Source organism: Engystomops pustulosus, chromosome 4, assembly GCF_040894005.1.
Source record: "Engystomops pustulosus chromosome 4, aEngPut4.maternal, whole genome shotgun sequence".
NCBI lineage: Eukaryota > Metazoa > Chordata > Amphibia > Anura > Leptodactylidae > Engystomops > Engystomops pustulosus.
In genome coordinates this window covers 99,509,481-99,524,849 of record NC_092414.1, presented here as the reverse complement: position 1 = coordinate 99,524,849, position 15,369 = coordinate 99,509,481, and the positions used below count along the sequence as shown (strand labels likewise).

Below are 15,369 nucleotides of genomic sequence, written 5' to 3'. Positions count from 1 at the left end.
TGGTACATATGCATTTATGGTCATACAAGTAACTAACGTGTTTTGATCATGAAACTTGTGCCAGGTACATGTGAAAAGCTAAGGTCATATGTCAAATACACTTGAATATGATTGGATGAGGTATCTTTGTATTGTTCATTGTATCCTTCACTGTACACTGTTAGATTAAGAACAATATAGAGCTGGAAATGTGTCAGGAGACATGTTTTTTGTTACTAGGACATACCCTTAGTTATTGATTTGCCCTGAGGCTTATGTGAGAATTAAGGGAGCAGTGAACAATGTACCTTAGTGACAAATATGTCTACACTAGCCCTACCCTTTAAGTGTTGTGTGTGTGTGTGTGTGTTTTTATCCTAGTGAGCTCATTTTAATAATTAAAGATTAAATAAAAGCTAAGTTTTAGCGTTATCATAGAGTTCTTCTAAAGTACGCAGTGAATTAAATACCATTTCTTGAGACACAAATAATTAGAACGTACTATTCTCAGGGACTTGACATGTTTTTTGTGTGATGGATAAAATAAAGACATGGATTTTTATCCATTTGTTTTAACTACGGTACCAGATAATCATTTTTTATTTCAAAGTATAGAGACATTACACATACTGATACCATGTATGCAGGATAGTGAGAGCAAGTCTGTGTCCCCCGTTTTGGGTATCAGTTCATTAACACAACATGTCCTAGAGTTAGCAAGAGTACAAGGGTCATGAAATATCTTAGTTATAAAACAAAAAAATTAATTTATTTAGTCTTGAGAGGATATATCTGAGAGGGCACAGAAAATTCAAGTACAGAAAATATAGCAAAAAGTTCTTCTATTCTACTCAAAATACAATGATATCTCTTGCCATCAAAAGAATGAAATGTCCGATATCTAGGGGTGATAAGAATTCAATGGAATAGACTAGAGTTAGATTTCTCCTCACACCACAAGAAATATATATCACAAATATTACTGTTTCACAAATAATTTCAATTTATTGAAGACATTCAACTTCCATATCCACTAGCTGCTTTTTTAAATAGGATGTAGAAGTGACTAATTCCCCCGTTCATTGAAAGAATGGAATAGTTGTTTTTAAGAACCCTTGACAGATGTAAAGGGTGATGTAAAAAAGCTCCAGTTCAGAGAGAGTTGCTAGGTAACCTGGAGCTCGTAGATGCAATTCCCTGCTGAGTTAGCCTTTAGATATGCACGAAAACAGTTGTCATCCCATATTCTCTTATGTGGCTACATGATTAGGCAGTACACAGTGCAAGGCAGAAGCATCCATAGAGGAAATGAAACTCGACCATTGATAAGATATAGATAAAAGTATTGTAATACATATCATCATTTACTGTTATGAGTTAGTCTTAGTTTCTATATTTATAGACCTTGGCTTATCTCATGATCAACTGCAGTGTATATGCAGTGCAGAAAAGAGACGCATCCTATTATAGTACTAGCAATATAGAAAACATGTAAGAAAAAAAACGTATCCTCTTTCTATCTATATCTATTTATTTATGTATGCCTTTATTTGTTACTTTCGCTCATCTTTCATATAGTATGATAGACAAATATTTCATAATTAAAGGCTGCAGGTCACTTACATGTTTCTACACTAAATGATATAAAATCAGGAATAATTGATTTATTAAATATGTAAGGTTCACATGTTGCATATAAAAATCATTATACAATATAAACATACAGCAGCAACATATGGATGAATACTTATTGGCTAACACCAGAACGAACATAAAAAAGTTTGGCATTTTCTTTTGCTATAACAGCTCTCAAACATAAAGGAGCACATGTATCAATCTTTTTGCTTGCCCTTTTCTAATTTTTGAGACATTTTATGGCTCATGTGCGACTTTTTTTGACACTAAGAATTCTCCCTTCAAAGTTTGACAATGACTAGTTTTCTGCAATGTTCTCTGAGTTATCCCCTGAAGGCAAATGTGAAACTTTTTTAAAAAGTTGCAAACTTTGGCGCAAGTCTAAGGCTGCTCCTGACTAATTGTAGAAATTGGCTTACAACTGATTGCGATTTGGAGAGTTTTTGCGACTTTTGTTTGAAAAAGTAGAAAATTCACTAAAGACCTAATGCTGTCAATAAGGAAAACTGCAATGGCTAGGTTCACATCTAATTTTTTGGATCTGTTAGACATATGCTTCAACATAAACGTCAAGATTTGACAAAAACATGCATTTTTCTGTATAAGTCTACTTTTTTTTTTATCTATACCTCGTATCAGTCACATTTTTTTTTTTTAAACGAGAATGTTACTTCTGTCTTACTATACCCATATGCTCCCTCATAAAGACAAGGACCAGAATACTTAAAACATGGATCTTAAAGCAGAACTGCAATGTTATAACGTTTATCGATATCAAATTCTGTGATTTTCAATTTGGAAACCATACAGAAGGATGCTGCTCGCCCTTTTCTTTCCAAAGTTATGGCATTTTTTGTTCTGAATATGTTTGACAAAAATCTTATTGACTACTGGTGAAGTGGGTAGAGACTAAAGTCTTCTTGTTTTTGCCCTGAAGTTGAGTCCAATTGAATCTGCCCACAAATCCCATGATGCCTTGTGTTCTCTCTCAAAGTAATTTAGGATCAAATCCTTTTAGATCCCCACAGGTTAATCCACTGAACACTGCATATTGTACATACAGGAGCCTGGCAGCTTTCATCACATGGAGGAGCATGGAACATGTAATAAGTGGAAGAAATCATAAGTAAAATAGTTACATGAAGTGTATGGTTACATGGAGTTTCTGTCCTATGTGAGTACTAAGGGTTAATAGCTTTTCTGCACAGAGGTTAAAGTGCCGAGTACAAGGTAGGGGAAGTGCTGCAGCATGAGGTGAAGAGAAAGACAGAGAAAGTTCTGTAGGATCACAGACTGGGATGGAGGATATCTGATATCTACAGTCCTGTAATCACTCAGCTCTGACCTCAACCTCTATGAGTAGGATGCAGCAGCCCCTCCCCTCTTCTGAGACCGTAGATTTGTTTATAAGATAGACTCCAGGACTTGTCAACACAAAGGAAGGAGCTACTTCAGCACTGAGATAATCTGAGGGGTATAGCAAAGACACTGCTGGATATATAGTAGGTAACAAAGATAATAGGCAAAGTTGTTCTACTTCCAAGAGATATAAATTTGTGGAAAGAAAACAGTTGCTCTTTAAATTGTCACAGGAAATCTTCTGAAAGAGGATACTGTTCTAAATAATTAATTTTGTATTATAAAGAGCAAATTAACAAATTAATAGAATGTCGATAGAAAACATAAAGGTTTCACAAAACATGTGCCAAAATTAAAGTAGCTTATTTTATAATATATTCTATTGAACCGAACTGCTGTAATGCAAAATAATGTGTAAAGCTCTTTGGCCTTCAGGGGTTTATTGTACAACGACTCAGTGCCAAAGACTCCTGGGAAATATTTTATTTTCAACAATTTAATTATTACACAGAAGAGAAATTTCAGTACATGTTTCTATTTGTATGACATAATCACCAGTTAGCCCAACTACACAGTGTGCCATTGGTTCGTAGCCAATGCATACAACATGTAGTGATCAGAATAAATGTATTCAGGCATATCATGTACTTGTTCTGTTAATATCGAAATATTACATGTTAGCAAGGGCTTACTGATTGTGTGATGTGAAAAGATTACCCATGGAGGAGGTCACACAGTAATTAATGCCACTGTAAAATTAATTACTAAATTGACACCAGGATAGGAGTGAAAGAAATGGGCTAAAAAGACTTGGCAGCCCCTGACAGCCAATCCATGAATCCAATCAAATTAGACCCTTCCATCTGACCGATTCATTTCATACCAATGCCTCAGAAATCAAGTGACTAGTTTTAATCAACTATGTAAAGCTTGTGTATGGAATTAAGGATTTTCCAGGAGCTATTTTTTTGCCAATGACACTCTTCTTTTAGAGACATCTTCACACAGATAGTATTATCAGTTGTTTCACCTCATAATAATAATGATAACATATCAACAATTTGGGATTTCGGGTTCTCTTTTCTCAGTTCCTAGGGGTTCCATTTGTTTTATCCAACCCCTTAGTCTGTGTTATTTATTATAAGCAGCTACTCCAGTCCTTCATACATCACGGGAGTAACATAAAACTCTCGCAGATACTCATATATAAAAAGACTTTACTAATTAATTTACTAATTACTGATAACAGATATACATATAACATATATGTGACAAAATACATAAAGAACACAACTACACACAGAGGCCTCCTTTCCTGCCCCCTTCTGGACCTCCGGTAATGTGTATACACGATATATCCCAACACTACAGCAGCTCCTGGATTTATCCTGATAGCAGAAGTCACATCCAGCACCTGACCTGACATGTGTATATATAAAAGCTCATACACAATAGCATCTATATATTTCTACTCCTCCAATACACGTGCAGCGCACAGATCCACGTGTAAATGGGATATGGCTACAGGTTGTAAATGTAGTTACACTAATATATACACACTCACGCCAGACAGTTATGTATATATGGTAAAACACATAACACCTGGGCTATCTATAGGTACACGTATAAAGTCTACTATATTAAAATTACACTTATAAAGTTAGAGTAAGTGCTGCCTTACCCCAGGGGGGTCGGGAAGAAAGAGAAAGATTCTAGTATCACTAGCCTAAATATACATGTGGGCAGCCCTCTGCCCACCCCCCATAACTCCACCCTAAGACCACTCGGGATAGACCCCAATGAGAGAGAATCTCACACCTGGTTCATGATGGCTTCTTCCTGCTAAAGGATTTTGTTATACTAGTGACCAAATGGTCTCTGTACATACTGACATCTCACCACAGAATATCAGTGACTGCCGTCAGTATATACTGTATCCATTTACCTTATATGTAGTATGTGATCATAGAGCAGAGTGTGGAGTTAGAAACAATGTTCCCCTGTAACCACAGGATACTTCTTCAATTACCCACCACCCTTACAGATCTGCTCTCTAAACTAACTGCTAATTCTGTTTAGAAAGTGGTATTTGAAGATGGCTATGGCTATGGCTATGGCTATGCCACAAATAAGCTGTTTCATCAGTTGATACACAGAGAATGTAACAGAGATCTCTGTACTCTGTGTAATGGATGACCCATTACTGCGGACTAGCCACCATTTAAAAGAAATTCAGCTGAGCAGTGGGATAGCCGGTGGTCTACCTACTGATCAGTTATTAATGGCCTATCCTGTGTATGAGCGATCAATTATAATCCTTCCCTGCGTTCCTACTAACATGTATGCATAAGTCTTTTGATATTGTATTAGTTAAAATATTGTAACTCATTATAATTCCCATTTTATTTATTTTACAGTAAATACAAAGCACTTAAAGAAAGTGAACCGAAGCATTTGGTGAATTTCTTTATACTCAACATCACTGAAAATGTGGCCTGTTGTAACGCAACTTTTATTGTACATATTCTTCTGCTGGGCAGGTAAGAAGTGATGTCATAGCATGATATGTTACTTGGATTTCTTTAAGATGCAGAGATCTGGTCATGTTAGAAGTAAAATATCTTGACATCAGTCTCCACTTGGCTGTTAAGTTTACATTAAATGTCAATTGTTCAGTGAAATCAGCATATCCACTATTCACAGGAAAAAAGTATAATTTTTGTGATTGTTGGAGTGTTGATCATGAGAATGGGGTTCCTTGTTCACCTGCCTAAATTAACTATGGGAAGTATATGTGTATTTATGCTCTTTTCATCTTTAACCAGCGCACGTTGGGTGTGGGTGCATGGAGAGGGCTCACGGGCTCTCCATAGCCCTTAAGTCTTTACTGCATATTGGTGACAATCGTGGCTCCCCGTGCTGTCATCAGGAAGCAGTGATCGGTCGCCATGAAAGCCTTGGGTCTCCGGAAGTCTGTGTAGTTTTCACCCTTTCATTACAATGTGCGATTAGCACATTGTAACGAATGAGTTGTAAAATTCACATATACTGCCATACTGTAGTATATGGTAATATATGTAGGATCAATCAGAAAGCCTAGGGTTAAATTACCCTATGGCTCTGAAAAATAGTAAAACTCAAAATAAAAAAAGATAAAAAAATTATAATAAAAAAAAAATTAATTCAAATCACCCCCTTTCCTTAGAACTGATATAAATATAAATAAACAGTAAAAATCATAAACACATTAGGTATCGCTGCGTCTGAAAATGCCCAATCTATCAAAATATAGTAACGGTTTTTCGCTGTGTTTAACCCCGTAACGGAAAATAGTTACGTTAAAAATAGTAAAGTTAAGAGTGGCACTTTTTTGCCATTTTGAAAAATATAAAAAATTCAATAAAAAGTAATCAAAAGGTCATACTGTCCTAAAAATGGTAGCATTGAAAACATCATCAAAAGTAGCAAAAAATGACATCACCCACAGCTCCATACACCAAAGTATAAAAAAGTTGAAATATTTTCCAGCCTCCCAGTACATGGCATGGAATAATAAATACCATCACTATGAAGTGCAATTTGTTATGCAGAAAACAAGCCGTCACACAGCTCTTTACGTGTAAAAACAAAAGAGTTATAGATTTTTGAAGGTGGGTAGGGAAAAATGGAAATGAAAAAAGGGCCAGGTCGTTAAGGGGTTAAGGACTGCTAGAGAAAGCTGAGTTCAACATTTAACACCACTGATTCTTGTGACCTTCTATGTATAAACCAGTATACAGTAAACTCCCCCTGCTGGTGGCAGCTTGTAGAATTTGAAGCAGTGTATAAGAATAGCAAAGCTCTGTCCACAATAAAACATAAATAAGAAAGGAATCTTTTAAAAACTATACTGCCTTTCAGCAAAGCTAGAAACTGTTTAAGAAAAACAAGTGCTCGATAACGGTCACCTTGTGGTAGACAAATTATTTATGCATTTCCGTTCTACACTATGCAACATTTAGACCCCTTCCACAATTGCATTGGTGATCAGGGTGCGATCAGGGTTTGGTCAGGGAAAAACTGACATTTGCATCAGAGTGCAATCAGTTTTCAGTCAGAGTTTGTTCAGTGTCTCAGTGTTCAGTGAAAAGGACTGGGGTCTGAGCTCTATCTTTTCTGTGGCAATTGATGCGTGAAAAACGCATTGCACTTGCATGTGTCTCAGAGTGCAATGCATTTGGGATGCATCTCCATAGACTTGTATGGTGCGTTTTTCATGCACGTGACTTGCAAAAGTAGAGTAGAGTGTGTGTGAAAAAAATGCAAGTCTGAAAAATCAATTGTAATCAATGGGTCAGAGTGCAATGCAAGTTTCTCCATTTTATTCCCCCTATAAAAATATATTGTGACCTCCATATAGAATTATATATATAATATACACTGCTCAAAAAAGCAGTATTCTGTAGGTGGTGACCACAGACTACAGACTTTTATTTGGCTGTTATTTTGTTCACTTTTGCATGTCATTATTCTCACCCTTAGAGGTAGCATAAGGAGATGTCTACAACCCCCAGAAGTTGCTCAGGTAGTTCAGCTCATGCACATTAATGAGGCAAGAAGCACAATGTCCAGAGGACAGAGCAGTACATCAGGAGGCATGGGGAAGGGGGCATAGGAGGGCAACAACCCAGAACCAATAACTTTACCTTCTCCTTTGCGTAAGGAAAAACAAGAGGAGCAGTCCCAGAACCGTGCAGTATGACCTCCTGCTCGTCACTTCATGTGTCTACTCAAACTGTCCGGAACAGACTTAATGATTTGGTTTGAGGGCCCAAAGTCCATAAGTGGATGTTGAGATTGCAGACCAACACCTCACAAGAACACCAAGAACACTGGGGTCCTGTGTGATGCCATGAAAAATGTGCTGCTGCCTGCAACATCCTCCAGCATGACCGGTTTGCCAGTGGGTTAATAATGGCGTTAGAAGGCACGACTTTGGCAGGCTGCACAGCTCTGACTGCCATTAGGTATTGGGATGAGATCCACAGACCCATTGGGGGTCATTTACTAAGGGCCCGATTCGCGTTTTCCCGACGTGTTACCCGAATATTTCCGATTTGCGCCGATTGTACCTGAATTGCCCAGGGATTGTGGCGCACGCGATCGGATTGTGGCGCATCGGCGCCGGCATGCGCGCGACGGAAATCGGGGGGGCGTGGCCGAACGAAAACCCGACGTATTCGGAAAAACCGCCGCATTTAAAAACCAAAAAAGTGTCGCTTGGGGAGCGCTTACCTTCACCTGGTCCGAGGTGGTGCATTCCGGCGCGATGAGATGACTTTCAGCGCAGCAGCGCCACCTGGTGGACGGCGGAAGAACTACATTCATAAATCCCGGCCGGACCCGAATCCAGAGCAGAGAACGCGCCGCTGGATCGCGACTGGACCGGGTAAGTAAATGTGCCCCATTGTGTTTCATCTGATGCATGACAATAGTAATCTATATGTGACTTTAGTTTGTCAGCAGTTTCTGCATGATGATGGCATTGATGCTATGGACTGGCCTGTTCCCCAGAGCTGAATCCATTATGGCACATCTGGGAAATCATGACTCATTCCATGCACCAATGCCACATAGTACCACAGACGTCCAGAAGTTGACTGATGCTTTAATCTAAGTCTGGCAGGAGATCCCTGCCCTTCTTATTTGCCAGAAAGCACCAACATTTGCAGATTGTACACATAGAGGCTGCACACACTACTGAGAAGCTTTATCTTGAGGCATTTCCAATGAAGATGGATCAGCTTGAAATTTGATTTGCCACTTTGATTTTGAGTTTCATTCTAAATCCAGACATCCATGGAATATTAAAGATTTTAGATTATTAAGGTGCGTGAATGTTCATCAAGTGCATTCAGCATTCCTTTAGTGCTGTCTGCAAACTCTCTGTGGATGTTTGTTTACATGTCTGATGAATATGAGGGGCCTGAAGCACGAGATTATGACTAATCTTGTTCTCCCCCCTCCCCTCTTTCTGTGTCTGTCAGTGATACAGATTGCGAGAGAAAGAGGCACAGTGGGTGATGCTATTAGGAAGGAGTGAGAAACAGGAAGTTCTATATATATGCAGAGAGCCGCATGGTAAGAACAGGGAAAGACTGAACCTCTCAAAGGAGGCAAAGACATACAGAGACATATTTAAAGGGGTTGTCCGAGTTAAAAAAAAAAAATAAAATATATGTGGCCGCGAGCAGGCTGCCTAAAATAATAAAGATGTACTTACCTCCGGTGCCCTCCGGTATCCAGCGCTGCTGTCGCTCCGGTCCGGGCGCCATGTAAACAAACATGGCCGCCGGAGCAGCCCTGGATTCAGCTTCCGGCCGGCCATGGCCGGGTACGCCTATCCGTCCCTATACACAGCATTGTGTATGGGGGCCGGAAGGTTGTCGGGTCCGGCCGGAACTGAGTCCAGCGCTGCTCCGGCGGCCATGTTTGTTTACATGGCGGCCGGACCGGAGCGACAGCAGCGCTGGATACGGTGGGGCACCGGGAGGTAAGTACATCTTTATTGTTTTAGTCAGCCCGCTCCCGGCCACATATAGTTTTTTTTTGAAAACTCGGACAACCCCTTTAATGGAACTGATTTATTGAAAAGTGGAAACCCCTTTATGTTTAATTATTAAATGATTATTTTTTGTTTCATTGTTCTCAAAGGAAACCTACCATTTATAAACACCCATCATTAGGCAAATATACCTTTAGACAGTTGTTGTTATGCAGCCCTGCCCACCCTCCATTCTCTCTCCCGAGAGCCGGTGACTTCACAGAGCTCTCGGGAGCTCTAGCGCAACAGTGCATAATGCACTGTTATACACTTACACCAATGCTTCCGGATTAGTTCACCGCGGCTGTGCTATAGAGAGAGAGAAAGGAAGGGCAGGGAGGGCTGCTTGAGTCACGCTGTGGGGGTGAATAATTAGGATAAAACCCAGGTGTCAATGGCTCTGTGTGACGAACACAGGTGCGACGAACGCTCATTAGTATGATTTAAAAACTATTTTGCCGCCGAAACACCTCAGTTCCTGGACAATACAAGACCTGCACCGGCATCTGCCTAACAACACCTGTCTAAAGGTATGTTTGCATTATGATGGGTGTTTCTAAATGGTAGGTTTCCTTTAATACATTCCACTTTGTAAGCAATTAAGAGATGTACCTGGAATGTTTCATGCATTGATATCAGGGATGGGATATTTTAATGTTCCCTTTACTTCTTTGAGCGGTCTGTGTCAGTAGCTGACACACAGCTTTAATTTCCCCCATGTGCCAGAGTACAGCACGTCATATAATAAGAGGCTCCAGCCTCCGAAGCCAGAATGACCTGGTGGAGTTTTCAGATGTAGTCTCTGCTGTGCGCCCCAAATCGCATCCTACCTGCCCAACAAAGGGCTTTGTGTGGTTGGAAACGGAAAAAATGTCCGAAATTGGGCTATTTTTTAAATGTGGACATGGCATGTTAAATTCCCCCATAATGTCTTCCATAAGAAATATACCTAGGCCTCATATTTAATCATATTTAATAGTTAATATACAGCCCCTATAGCATTTAGTGACACCACAATTAAAAACTGCCCTACATGTTTTTATTATTTTTATTAGTAAAATTGGAATCAAACACTTCCCAATAAATAAACTGACACAGCACAGCCTTCTCATGTACATACGCAACTCTTGCAAATAGAATACTATTTGTTTTTTAATTATTTGACTTTTTCCTGGGTTGTCACTGAATAAAACTTCCTCCCCACTAAGTAAATGAGCACAGATAAAACTGTGAATAAATCTGTAAATGCTGTTTGTACAGTCACAATTGTAAGCTTTTAATATAACATAAGGATGAGTATCTGTGCCTGCAGTAACGCAGACAGCACCGGATATAAAGGTCAGTTACAGTTGAAGGCGATTGAAATGCGTTCATGACATAGTGATCTGTGACAGATGTTTCACTTCAGCACAGCAATCACTTTCTATGCAGTGTCATGCAGCTTGTCATGTCTTTCATTTCACTTTCTACATTTATTCTGAAATAACCTTATTCATTGTGCTGTCACAGATTTAATGGCAGTAGAGTCTGCGGGTTTGATTGCGGCACTTAATAAGTTAACTGCAGCGATATAGGTGGTTGCAGGCGGGTGTCCGCTGTATTATACTGAGCTGTCTCCATACACGAGCTGCAGCACTAGGACGTAATAGTAAGTCCTGTTGTGTGAAAGGGTCAAACTTGTGTGACAGTGTAACTTTACGGAAGTTCTAGTGAAGCTCTTCGTTAGATAAAATCCATCTATTGACAATAGATAGCTACATAGACTAATGGATTAATAGTATTTCTAGTTAAACCTAGAAAGCTGAGATTGTAGGTTCATGTCCTAGGAAAATAGAAAGAAGGCCATTTAACACCATTTGGTGGAGATTGGGCACGGGTATTGAGCTCCCATGATGCATTTGGGATATTTCGTATTACAAATATTCGTATTACAAACTCGTTTCCCCTCTGGTCTAAACTATAGAAACCATTTTATGTATATATATTGACTTGTGTTGTATTAAGTATTCCCCAAACAAGCGGCTCCATCTCTTTCGTTCTAAGGTTACTATGGACATGTGACTACTATGGTCTGTTGCCAGTCAGGTTTCCATATGCTTAAATATTCTGTGCTACAACATTCCATTAGCCTACGACTAAGGACCATGAATGGACCGAAACGCATCAGATCAATGTTATAGGACAGTGATGGCAAACCTTTTAGACACCGAGTGCCCAAACTACAACCAAAACCCATGTATTTTTTGCAAAGTGCCAATGCGACAATTTAAGCAGTAACTTATTACTCCCTGCTCTTTCGCAGGTTTGAATTATATAGGCATCAGAGGACACCAATACAGTAGAAAGAAGTAGAAGAAGTTTGGATTATCATTGTAGCTTTCTTCTAGGATCCTGGGCTGCAAGAGGCCTTAAGTCCTGTCTGACGAACACTGCCCTGAGGCGATGGCAAGGGTGCCCATAGAGATGGCTCTGAGTGCCACCTCTGGCACCCGTGCTATAGGTTCGCCACCACTGTTATAGGACGTCTCTATATGATTTTGACCTGTTTGAATAAAGTGGATTTTTAACCTGTATGAAGTACCCCTTTGCCTGGATGCTGGACTCCCACTTTTCTACATTTGTGAATTAGGTTCATGTCCTGTCTGTCCCAAAAAATTATTAATTAAATAACATAATAATTTATATACATTATATCAGGGGACGCCCTAAGAGATGTAGAAACACCATAAATAGACAGGTGATGGGATTTCCCCATGAAGTGGTTCCTACTCTGCAGATATACCCACACATATATTAAAAGGATTCCCTCCCTCTTCCTCCGCTGCCTGACATCTCTTCAGAAAGAATTCCCTTGCAGGACCCAACATGCTTTGTGTAACCGGACACGAGTATAAGCCAAAAAATGTGCTGAAAAACTTGGCTTATACTTGAGTATATAAGGTACTCATAGAGGCACAGTGGATCTATGTTGGATCCTTCCATCTAGAATCAAAAATTAAATTATGCTAATGACCAAGTATCCCTTTGATGGAATTACCAGACTCCCTTCACGCTGTAGCATTACAGGGACTGATCCCCATACTTGGCTTCCCCAACCTAGATTCTCAGGTAATGAGGCCCTATTCCTATCCCAGAATTACTTTAATTGCATATTTTTAACCCATATTGCATATCATTATTTTTATAAGGGGTTATGATTCCATTTACACTAAAATGAATCTTCATGAGGTTTAGCAACCAGGTTTGTGATTTGTCTCTGTACTGAAATAATGCCTCTGCACACTGATGTGCTGCTGATGCAGCAGAGCCAACCTGAAGCTGAACTCTAGTCTATCCTGACGTTGCTGGAAATAACGGCATTCGCTATTGCTGCAGCCAGCCAATCTTCAGCCATCCTAGCTCTCCAAAGGAAGGAATCATCCAGGAGTATAAATTTCTTTATATATGGCTCGGGGCTTTAAAAATAATAGACAGTTTATACTTACCTCTCTCTTCGAACCCATTCAGTTGTTGCACCATCTGTCACTACCGGTCTCTGTATGTATACATTAACTGGCAAGGACTGTCCCCACAACAGCCATGCACCATGTGAAATCATCCTTGTTTTAAGTTTGTTTCTTGTTTCACCAACATCTCAAAAACTTCAACAACTCAAGATAATTATAAAAATATGCCGATACTTTATTTATAAAAGCACAATAGTAACAAGAATATATAATAATCTTAATAATTAATATAGCAAAGCTGGGGTTGTTCCAGTCTGTTCTCCCTGTGGCCCAGGCCCATTGGTTTCTCCTGTTAATTAATAATTATCATGGCTAATGGTAAGGGAAGATTTTGACCTGACTCCCTCAAGTGGTACCCTTGGGGTAGTGCTGCATTTCACACCTTTCATTCACTCACATACCCACATTGTTAGTATCCAGGGGGACTCTCTTGTTAGTGTTGGTTCTGCACATATTCCTTTCCTTTTTGGTCTGTGTTTTTCCCCTTCCATGTTTTTTGTTAACTTGGCACTGAAGACTACCTGCAGGAGGTATTGAAAGAGGCTACTGGGGCATGGAGGGACCAAAAGTTTTAATTAAAAAATAAAAATCACCAGGCTGCCCATAAATTCAAGAACCTGCCACTGGATCTACCTTATTAAGTAGATCCGTGATGGTAGTTTTCCTTTCAATACATAAAGTTTCTGTATATTTTTTGAGAGGATCTTGATATGTATTTCCCTATGATATCCACTATTAATGGATATTATCAGGCCCCCCTTTAGTATATGTTGTTTCATCGACATGTAGGCCCCCATTAGGACATTTAGTACATCTGCATCATCCCCCAGTGGGGCCTCCCCTTTCTTCTGTGGTTGTAGACAGAAGGCCCAGAATACCGGAGTGGCTGGCTTATGCAGCCTTGGGCACGCTATGGTTGGGGTGCTTGGTATTGGGACCGGAGGACGGGCCTACAGCCTGGCAGGTCTTCAAGAGGTTGTGTGTGCAAGAATAATGGAGGGAGAGGCTGATGAAAGAGGTTTCTCCCTCGGGAAACCCATAAGGTGTATATGGAAATCCCTGGGTGATGGAGGATGGGGAGTTAGTGATGGTGAAGCAGCCTGATGCAGGGATCACAGGGAGGCACGTTGTGCAAGTTATTGAACTTCAGCAACAGGCAACGGCTTAACTTCAACAGGTTCAGCAGGCTGGAAAGCTGGTTGGAGATAGCTGGTCCGCAGGAAGAGTCCCTCACATCTTGGTAGTAACTTCAGGCTAGGCTGGGTAAAATGGAGTCGAGTGTGGACAGTGGACCTCTGCTCTGGGGCTGGCCTGAGACACCTCTACTTACTGGTAATGTGACAATGGCTTGTGCAGCACAGGCAGGTGCTGCACTCTCCTCTGCTTCTGCTTAGACTGACTCTGCAGAACTGACTATGTCCACCCACCCACAAGGGTTTTTTATACTTCACTAGTGAAGTGGCAGCACTCTCCAGCCTACAGTACGAACACAGCATATCATTGGTTACAGACAATTGATATATTAACTCTTGCCCTCCCAGGAAGTGGTACCAGCTGCAATTACGAAGTTCCCCACTGTTGGAGATCTCCTAGTGAGATGCTTAGTCTCCCTAGGCTGCTCCTTACATGGAGAGGATGCTATTCGCAACAACTACCTACCCTTTGCATTGGCACGGTTGTAGCACATCCAATTTAGTGAAAATGTCTGGTATCAAGTTATTCATATTTTACTTGGGAATTTTTATCTGGGTTTGCTATAGAGAAGGGGGGATCATTCCAAAAATGGTGCTCCCTATAACTCACAATGTCATATTTTACCCAATATTGTTTAAAACTTGCAGTACAAGGTTGCATGCCCTATTGATTAGGGCATGTACTGCACTGAGAGCAAAACATTGCTCTATATTACTAAATCTCATGTTTTCAACCCTGCCAATTTCGCTTGAAATTCAGGTTCACAGGTTACTGTATCCTGACCTGCTTTGTCTCTGGTCTCTGCACAAAGCTCCATGGCTCTAAACACAGATGATAATACACCAGTTTTCTTTGACCTCTGCTCTTACTCAGCTCTCTGCATGGCTCATTCTACACATCCTTTTGAAATAAGGCTATTCCAACAACTTTATCTTCAGTCATCTAGGTTATCTTTAAAGACCTTTCTGGAATGAATCCATTTCCAAGCATTCATTTCCAGATAGTGAAATTAGATTACAATCTAACTGTTAACTTGCTTGTTTTAGTTACTGTTAAACACTAGGAGGGAATGTCACTTCCCTATAATGCGTTGCATTGTGCTACATGCGCTAC

General features: G+C 40.1%; 1 protein-coding gene across 1 annotated transcript in view; it reads left to right on the top strand.

Moving 5' to 3' along the window:
* Window positions 1–15,369, top strand: part of CNTN1 (contactin 1) — a 113,667-nt gene that overhangs the window by 58,909 nt on the left and 39,389 nt on the right. Inside the window, exon 3 of the mRNA XM_072146872.1 lies at window positions 5,391–5,513. Coding sequence (XP_072002973.1) covers window positions 5,462–5,513 — 52 coding nt within the window. The 5' untranslated portion in view covers window positions 5,391–5,461. The remainder of the gene's footprint in view (window positions 1–5,390; window positions 5,514–15,369) is intronic.